Source organism: Corvus brachyrhynchos, unplaced genomic scaffold, assembly GCF_000691975.1.
Source record: "Corvus brachyrhynchos isolate BGI_N302 unplaced genomic scaffold, ASM69197v1 scaffold213, whole genome shotgun sequence".
Classification (NCBI taxonomy): Eukaryota; Metazoa; Chordata; class Aves; order Passeriformes; family Corvidae; genus Corvus; species Corvus brachyrhynchos.
In genome coordinates this window covers 875057-885290 of record NW_008237233.1, presented here as the reverse complement: position 1 = coordinate 885290, position 10234 = coordinate 875057, and the positions used below count along the sequence as shown (strand labels likewise).

Below are 10234 nucleotides of genomic sequence, written 5' to 3'. Positions count from 1 at the left end.
AAGAGTGTGAGAAAATAAGCAAAAGACAAAAAGATATCACCACTGTGTGGATTCCTGCAGCATCCTGCTGGTCGTTCTACACTCTGGTCTTCAGTGGTGGGGGTCTCCCTGTTGCTCACTGGGAGGTATCCCTTCCATACAGTCTGAGTCCAGGGTATCCATGGGGCATAGATGCCGTTTCCACAACTTTGGCTGACATTTGGCATCCTTTTTCACAGTTTTCACTGTGCATATTTTTTGTCCAGATAAGTCCTAAGTTCCCACGGTCTGAACAGTGGAATTTTGTACTAATTCCAAATCTTCACCTTCCTTAGGCCTGGAGTTAATGTCTTCCTGTTTTGCCATCTCTGCTTATCTCAAATTCCATTGGTGGTGGCTTATATTACGGGGACAGTGACTTGAGATAGGTGCCTGCATTCTTTAAGCCCTCACACCACCCCATGGCTCAAATACTGTCTTCCAGAGACTTTTCCTCAGTTCGTGGGTTATCCATGAGGGTGATGAATACATAGAAAAGACAAGGGAGGAAAGACAGAAACAACAGAAGCAACAATACCAGTAATCATACAGTGTACAACAGCTGTTCCAATAATTAAATATATAAATCCAATTGCAATCATCAACCCAATTCTCAGTAGCCACAGCTCCCAATTTGTGCGTCCCAAAGATTAGGATATGGACTTTAGCCAGACACTGGGGTTAATTTCCTGAAGCTAACCTTAGGGTTGGAGTGATTGGAAAAGTTCTGATGTCTGATTAGCCATTTCTTTCACTTTGGCTCAGGTTTTTTCAATTGATGACATTGCATTGTGAATGGTAATAGCGCCTTCATTTTCAGTAAGATTTAACATTTCGTATACCCCTTATTTCTTTAATAGTAACATATCTAATGCCAACCAACTTTGTAAAGACGTTTTTGACACTTGTTGGAATTGCAGGTTAAGATCTCTGACTCATATCTGGTGCACTACTGAAGGCACGTACCTGCCATGTAATATTTCCTAAGACCCACTGGTTCTGTGTAAAACTCACCTTAAACCTAAAACCTATCTTTTGCCCCACCATATCTGGGGCACATATATTACTGATCCATTCTCAGTTTTGCTCAGGAGAACTAAGTTCGGCAAATAGATGGGAACACTATCCTGCACCTTAGTCCAGCATGCAGAGTTAGGCTCAGTCACTTTTCATCAGAACATCTTCAAACATCAGGACACCCCAAACTTGCTTGTCTTGCAAGTTCAGGTGTCTATCAAGTACATTTGGGGCTTGAAATTAGCCATAGAATTACACAGCAAGTGTTGATTTTTAAATTCCATATCGGGGTATCCCAAGCACATACACATGTCACATACTAAAACGTGCATTTTCTCAGTCAGCCAAGACTCAGGGGTATGACCAGGTCTCGTAGTACAATTGATTACCTTTGCACACTGGAACAAGTGCAAATGAGTTTGTTGAGGATGTGTGTTCATGTACTTTCAAGGCTTTAAAGCAGGGTTCTTTCTCAACCATGTCAACATATAGTTGGAGGAATTTTGTAGATAATCACAGAATTACAGAATATTCTGATTTGGAAGGGACCCACATTCTTGTCCCACGGGGGCAACAATATAAAAAAGTTCTCATATGAAAAGGGCTCTCATATAAAAACGTTTTCAGACAAACACATCTTTACATCAAGCCTATACTCAGTTCTAGAGAACAGAGTCAAGTTCCATTGTGATTTAATTTCTACACAGAATAAAAGCTGTGGCAATTGTTGATAGGGTGATAAGTGAAATTAATTCCCTTTTAAATTTAGTTGTTGCCTTTTTCTCTTTTTTCCTTTTTTTTTAACTCTTTTCTTTTTGTTTATTTTTTTCAGTGGGCAAATTGCTCTCATTACATTCCTTTGCAATTACTCTTACAGTGAATCGCACCCACAAGTTGGAAGCATGTGTGGCTCACAGTGTACTATAGTTACCATGTTGATTAGAATAGATAAAGGAAATGAGATGAGGTTAAAATATTCTCTTAGGACACATGCTAGGAAACCTAACAGTACATCTGACATATTCATGTGAAAATACAAGTATTTCCAAAAATGATAACAAGTCTTGAGAGCTAGTAAAAGGCTTTTTTGTATTTTATCCATGACCCATTTGCAGTCCATGGCTCCCCCTCATTCTGGTTTGGAAGGGGTACTCAGTCATTTTCCATGTAATATTTTCTTTTGTTTTGTTAAGATCATTTAAGTTACTTATTAATATTTCTGATATTTCTGAAAAATTTTGCCAAGTCATGATAAAAAAAGCCTTCTGGGGCAGAACTAGGAAGATTAATACATGTTTGCATGATCCCAGTTTGCATAAATTCTTGTACCAACTACCATGCTAAATTAGGTTGAATTTTCTAATTCTCAATGGGTTGAAATAAAATAATACATCCATAAGATAAAAGCTTTTTGCACACCATTTTATTTTCAGTAAAAAGATGAAATGAACTCAGCAAAAATGAAACTAACAGTATGTGAAGTGGTTTGTCTTATATGATCCTACCAATATGTGGTGTCCCAACAAGTTCCCCTCAATGAAAACACAAAAAAATCACAAAAATTGATGAACTGAAAATACAAGAATTTATGGGGGCTGGTTAAAAATTCCATCAGTTTGTTATCAGCTTTCTATAAAAAATAGTTTATCTCAAGTTCCTGTTGTGATGGCTTTTTCTATGGGCACAGTGTTTTGAGACATGGAATTGCATTCTTTAAGTCCTCACGCAAAGTTAACACAAAAATTTATAGCAATCAAAACAAAATTAGACATCACAACAAAGTCAGTGGTCAGAACAGAGTGGTCAACACAGAACCAAAGATGGACCCTCCAGTCAGATAACAATAGTCAAGAAGGGCAAGACTTGTGGCAGCTTGGCACAAAAGCTAAATAGCCTTCTTTTCAAATCTAGAAGAGACCTAAGCTGGGAACAAAAATTCTCAAAACAGTCAGGGAAAAAACATACATTTTGATAAGAGGAAGTGTTCCTAGGAAGTCAGAGAATCCTTGGAATAAAATTACAATCTCTGAAGAAGCTAACAGTTTGGGGTTTTTTTGTCTCTCTTGCAGAAGGCAGTATTCTAGTGTATGGCTTTGGTTGATTGGTTGGTTGTTTTTTTTTTTGCTATTACTCAAATTCAAAACAAACAAAACAAAAAACTTAAAAAAGAAATCTAGGGCCTTAAAAAAAAGAAAAAAGGAACTTACTGGAAAGAATATACTGCAGGAAATAATGCTCATCTTCAGACAAATAAAGTTTGAAATGATGTAGTTTTTTAAGTTTCCACATCAGTCTGTATAGGCCTTTTTAAGTAGAGTAGTTGTGTTCTGAAGCATCAACTTAGCTGATATTTTGGGGTATTTTTTTTTTGTATTCCTATCCAGTACTAGTAATATACAACACACAGTAATTCTGTGTGACAAACATGTCATGGTAATGGAATAATAGCTGTGCCCCTAGTGTTAAGTATAATAAATAATTGCAGCTGGTCCCTATAATGATATCCTATATGATTTCCATCTTAAAATGTATCTGTCAACATATATCATCACATTACTATATATGAATAAATCTTACAGGATGATGTGGTTGTCATTGAATTGCTCACCATTGCTTCAAGGAAAAAATCCAAAGTAAGCTTTGAAGATTAATACAGCTTTGTGTATTTCTTTACATAACTTACCAGTGTATTTTTTAGAGCAAGTACCTGGGGGTATTAGTAAAAGTGATCCATCTCTGTGGGTTTTCATTTTTATACAGCTTTTGTTAACTGAATATAATGGAGTGTTCCCAATAAAGTTTCAAGACACTCAGGTAGGTTTTGAGAATATATATTGTCTTTGAAATACAAAAATGTATCAAGATGAAAAAAAATACAGATTTCAGAACATAAATACTTTAAAGGAGACTGTTCTTGTGCTAATATTCTTGCCTTCGGTATAATTATTAAAGCAGCATAGGTTATGGTAATATAATTTCATTTCTTAGTGCTAATTGTGCCAACTCAATAATGAATTTGGGGAACAAAAATAACTTTCATACCTAAGAAATAGTAAAAGTTTGAAAGATGAAATGGATGGGATGTTGTGTCCGATATCAACCATATTGACAGCAGGTCAAGGGAGGTGATCCCTGCCCTCTTCCCAGCACTTACGAAGTCACATCTGGAGTGCTGGGTTCAGTTCTGGCCTTCTCAGTACAAAAGAGTCATGGACAGACAAAGTCTAGTGAAGGCCACCAAGATGAGTAAAAGACTGAAGTATCTCTTCTGTGAGGAAAGTACAAACACTTTTAATTGCAGTTCTGTGTTCCTACTTTCCTTGATGCTTACTTGCTCAGTTACGTTATCAGATTGTGTCTAAGCTTGGTGTCTGACCAAGCCTCTACATTCTGCAGAGAGCTGTGGAAGGTTTCTAGATTGTGCTGGAAATTATTTTTGGGATTCACTGAGTATGCATGACTGATGTTCTGAAAGAGACAGCAAGGGATGCAGTCTTGACTTTCTGGCAGTGTATGAAAGTATGCACAAGCAAACCCAGAAGTTATACCAGGTATACCAGTGAAACATGTACCTAGGCCTCTCTCTAGACATATATTATATCAGCATCAACTCTGAGCTTACTTAGACAAGCTGACCTGAGAAACAGAAGGGTTGGGTAAGTTACACCCTCTTAATAGGGATAGCAGTGACCACATAATCTCTAGACATACTGACTCCTGCACCGTCCCTTGGGCTGCTCTTTTGTGCGTCATCTCTAGAGTAGGTCAGTGGCTGTAAAGCACATACTGGTCTCCAGGGAGAGAACAGAAAACCCTGATCTCTCATACCCTTGAGACCTCTCCTTAACTATCATCTCCATTTTCCTCAAGTCATCATCATATATGCATAATTTGACTCTTTCACAGATAATTCGTGTTCGTCACACATCTTTAAAAATAATTATACCTTAAATAAATGAAAAAGGCAAGGAGAGACCAAACAATTGGGGGAAAAAAGGAAGAGGGAGTAAGGATTTGGCTTCTCTGAGCAAATGACATGTAATTTCCAAGAACTTGAGAAGGAATAGTTATGTTGCCTTTAGGACTCATTCATTTATTTTAAAAATACATTTTTCAAAATTTAATTTGTGGTTTCAGGAGCTAAGTATAGACAATTGCATAATGTCCTTTTAGAAACTGATGACTAAGAATGATCACTTTAAATGAATATAGCAGCATGGAGTTTGTTAAAATATAATTACAAGTTTAAATTTTTCCAACATTGGTTAGGCTAAATATAACATGCATACTGTAAGAGCAAAAGCTATACTCCTTAAGATGTGATGATAAGAACCAACAGAACACAAAGGGACCTATCAAAGTTACTCTGGGAACAGAGTTAAAGAATTTGTGGTTCGTAAAGCACATCATTTTTCAAAAATATTTGTTTCTGAAATTCTATTTATGGCCTTTCAAGGTGTCTCTTATGTTTATCAACAGCATTTTTTTCCATTTTTTTTCCATCAGGTGTTTCATTCCAAATGCCTATGCTGCTCTCTTCACCGCTGCTCTGGTGCCATTAATGTGCTTGGTGGTGGTTTTTGTGGTGTTCATCCACGCCTACCAGGTGACTCCTCAATGGAAGGCATATGACGATATCTTCAGAGGAAGAACAAATGCAGCAGGTATGATTTGTTGGCTACCCCTGTGCAAACAAGTTGTACTTTCAAGCAGTACGGACTGTTCTCACCAGTTCAGAGAACCCCACCTGAAACCATAGTTCGGTAGATACCTACGCACTTAGTTTAAGATTAGGCCTGCTAGTGTCCCTTTGAAGTCTGTGAAAGTACTTTGATGATAAAAGTTATGCAGATGTTTAACGGTCTGAGGGGAATAAAAATGTGTAAAACCTAGAACAAGAAATTAGTATCACTGGCTTTGTGACTAAGTTTAGTGTAGCTAAAGAGAACAGAAATAAAACAAAGCACTGCCCTGCTTGGAGCACTGTGTCCCCATGCCAGGTTTTGGCTGGGGATACTGAACATCCTGTCCCAAGGAAGTCTGGAGGTGCTCAGGTGAAATGACTGCCCACTTGCAGAGCATGATAACCTATGGATGCTCAACCAAGTGATGGGCACAGCTTCAGTCCCTGTGTTTTGCAGTGTATTTGGTAGCTGCAAAGCCATGCACAGGATGTGCTGTACACTGGACTGTTTGGAGTTAATGCTTCTGTTTTGATACTTCCTATGCTATTTGCAACTGAAACATGCTTGAAAGGAAAGATCTGTCTTGTGCAAAACAGGAAGTTTCAGTTGGCCTCCTCCGTCAGAACAATTTCAAGTACAACAATGTTCCCAAAATAAAATTGCGTCAGTTTAGACCAATACTCTAATAATAATAGGACACTCTGTGGGAAGCTTGGAATATTTCTTTTGTCTTCATTGTATTTTTTAAAAAGAATATGAGTTTTATAACCTAGTGCAAATCATTTTTTTGTATTTGGGGTCCTTTTTAATGACACAGTGTTTGCTTGACTAAGACCTGTATGCATTTGGATAAGGTCTGATGATATTCAAGACCTTAGTGGCACTCTTTCATTTCTCTCGGATATAAATGCACAGAGGTGGCTCCTCTTGTCAGTCATTCAGTTAATTTATTTATAATTTACCTTGTTTGGGTAACTCTAGGGATATTCCTTATTAATATGTTGAGGGTTAAGGCTTGTCTCAGAGCAGTTAAACTAAAGGAAAATAGCAAACTGAATATTGAAACAATGTGATAAATAAAATTGTCTTGCAAAATGGCAGAAAGTACTAAAAGAAATTATAACTGCAGGACTTAAACACATGAAATAGTAGGGTTGGAACAAATCTTTGACTTAGCATAGGATTCTGGGCATTTCCTTTCTTCAACAGAATCTAGAAAATGCCAAATCTCAGAAGAAAAGAAAAAAAAATGGGAACAGAAAAGTTCAGTAAGATTTTTTTTTTTTTTAAAGTCAGTTGTAACTTTTACTACTTGTCCACCTGCAAGGCAAACTGCTGTTTTGCTACCAAAGAGGTTTTGTAAGCACAAATGAAATACTCCATACAGTGACAGTGGGAGCAGATTTTAAAGAGAAAAAGAAGCTGTCTCCTGCAATTTATGGTGCCCAAGATTGTATAAGCAGTCTCTGTGTAGCTGTGTTTATGGGGTAAGCTTCTAGAGAGAAAACGTGGTGATTTCTGTAATTTGTAACATTGCCTATAATTACGTAACAGAATAACTGTTAACTAAAGGCCTCTGACTTTTTTGACTGAATATTCCTCTTCTGAAATTAAAGGTTGTGGTAGTATATTTACAGTCTTTTTAATGTCTTATGGGTATATAGTACTTTATAAAACATATTCAAAGGCAGTTTGCAGTGGTAAGGCCCAGTATCCACTTATAACTCTTGAATCTTGATGTTGACTCAGCTGATTCTATCTTCTTACAAAATCACTGTGAGCTGCTCCCGCTCGTGTTGTTGTAGCCACGTAAATGGCTGCTGTGGGAAACATTTTTCACACCAGCAAAGTTGTCTGCAATCAGCTTCATGATGATATCTTACTTTTGAAACATAGAGGGAGCCTTGGCTTATGCCTGCATCAAGTTCTGGCTTACAAGACACTATGTGTTAGGAAGGTCTTTTGGCAATGTTGCCTCCTTAAGTTGCACATACATCCATGATTATTCTGTTTTCTTATGGCAATGAATAAGCCAGGGTTTCTCTCTGTTTCATCCAAAACCAGGGGAAAGGTGGAGCCACCAAGCAACAGTTTATCTATGTCAAAGGACTCAGAAAATTCAAGACAGATGACATCAGTTGCTCTTCCCTTTTCTACCAATACAGTCACTCCATTATAGAAGGCCACCACATTTTTCTTCTGCAGCTATTAGAGTTAATTCTGTAAATTCTGTAAAACATCTTGCTGAACTTAGTCAGCAGCACAGTTTTTTGCTATTTATTTCTGTCCTAGGAGCAGAGAGTTTATTGCTACCCACACTAAAGGATACTCTTGTGTATTTTTAATTTCCCAAGAGCAGAATAACAATGCTGGGTTTCACCATATATGCGTAAAAGAAAACGTTTGGTAGCTGCAAAGAGGATCTGTTTGTAGACAGATAAATATTTTCTTGCAAAACTATGAGATATAATTGGAGGGATTATTTACTTATATTTATGCACAGAAGCCCATTTTTAATTGTACCTCCTTTTCTGTCATGCATATATTCTTCCTAGTCCTCTGGATTTGTCCTGGGTACCCTTAATTAAATTCTCATCTCATACCCTATGCTGGTAGTTTCAAGAAAACACCGTGGCCCAAAGACAGCTAGCCCAGCAAAAATCTGCTTTCAGTAATTGCTGTCAATTCCTTTGGCAGTGGTCTGTGATCTTCGAAGAGGGTGTTAATACTCTTTACTTGTGAGTAGGCCATCAGTGTAAAAGAATATGATTAAAACAAGGTTGTAATGTAGAATAAACACAAGTAAATAGGGTTTGTAAATATATCAAGTCTTAATTTGAGCAATATGCCCACTTCTCATTACCCTGTCTGGAACACTAAATATGTGAGGTTGCCCTCTCATGCTCTTTTTTACTGTTCCAGAATTGCTCTGTTACTGGTCATGTTGGTTAACATGGTGATTGATATAGTTTACCTAGCTCAGGGAATTTTTCTCAACAGTAGAGAGCTCAAGAAAGGGCAGTGGGAGAGTCAAGAATTTGTTATCTCTTAGAGCAGTCAGCTCTTCCTTCTCAAAAGTGAATGTTGGAAAGAAAAGTGCGAAAGGTAGAAAAAACTGTGAAAGCTGATTTTCAAGGAATGCTAACTCTACGTCTAGTGTACTCATTCAGAGATAGGAATTGTGTTTGCTCAAAAAGTGTCTTTACTTTGTACTGGTTCTGTTTGCCAGCCTTTCAGTAAACATGTTCTGTTGGCTGACTGTCCTGCTGTATATAGAAAACACCTTCTCAAAAGTTAGCCTTGACAGGAGACAAATCAGAAGCATTCATTGGATAAACAGCCTTTGCGTTAACTAATATTTAAGTTTGCGCCCCAGGACATGCTTGGCCCTCCTGGCTGCCAGGGCACTGCTGACTCATATTCAACTTGCCACTGATCAGGACCCGCAGGTCCCTTGCCATGGCACTGCTTTCCAGTATCTCATTCCCAGTCTGTGCATACATCCAGGGTTGTCCCATCCCAGGTGCAGAATCCAGCACTTTCCCTTGTTGAACTTCATATGGTTGATGATTGCCAAGTGCTCTGATTTGTTGGGGTCTCTCTTCAGGGCCTCCCTGCCTTCAAGGGAGTCAAAAGCTCTTCCCAGTTTTGTATCATCTGTGAACTTGCTTAGTATCCCTTCCAGTCCTGTGTCTAAGTCATTTATGAAGATGTTGAAGAGCATGGGGCTGAGGATGGAGCCCTGTGAAATGCCACTAGTGACAGGTCCTACTATGCAAATACAGAAAATGAATAGTAACAAGACAGCAATCCAATATACATGATATATACCTTTTATAATAACCTTTTACAATTTCACAAAAATATTTAAAAATGTAACATAACAACTTGATTTTTTTCTGATAATTGTAAATAGATGAGTTTCATTTATTGAATGAATCTTGAACTAACTTAATTTTCATGCCCTACTTATTAAATATGAAATAGAACTTACCTGCATCAGATATCATAATTGTAAAAGAATTAATGTAAAGATTAAAACTTCATGTTGCCAAAATAGAACTCCATGAAGAATGCCTTAGATACTTAGTTGTAAAATTTTAACTACCTACTTGCATGTTCCTTCATATAAATTTCTTTAATGTAAAATCATAGAATGGTTAGGGTTTGAAGATCATCTAGTTCCAATCTCCAAATATATTTGTTGTGTTAGCAGTATGCAATTCCTAGTCACAACAGAACATGGTAATTAATCTGCTTATACCTACTACTATCTGATGTTCTCAAGAAACAAGTAAACCCAAAAAATGTGAGTGCAGGACGTTCCAAATATGTTTCTGTCCTCAGAAAATTATGTTGAGGACAGGACTTTTGATTGCAAGTGAGAATGTATGTCTAAACATGTAGTTTTGTGTCTTCCCTATCCTGTAAGATAGATGCTAAAATCTTTATCTCAATTCATAAGATAAATATTATGTACCCAAGAGAATCAAATGAACAGTGAATTGCAGGAA

General features: G+C 37.3%; 1 protein-coding gene across 1 annotated transcript in view; it reads left to right on the top strand.

Annotated features, from left to right (window-relative positions):
- The window catches only part of ADGRV1 (adhesion G protein-coupled receptor V1), a 269849-nt gene that overhangs the window by 214857 nt on the left and 44758 nt on the right, over positions 1-10234 (top strand). Inside the window, 1 exon segment of the mRNA XM_017729530.1 lies at positions 5542-5699. Coding sequence (XP_017585019.1) covers positions 5542-5699 — 158 coding nt within the window.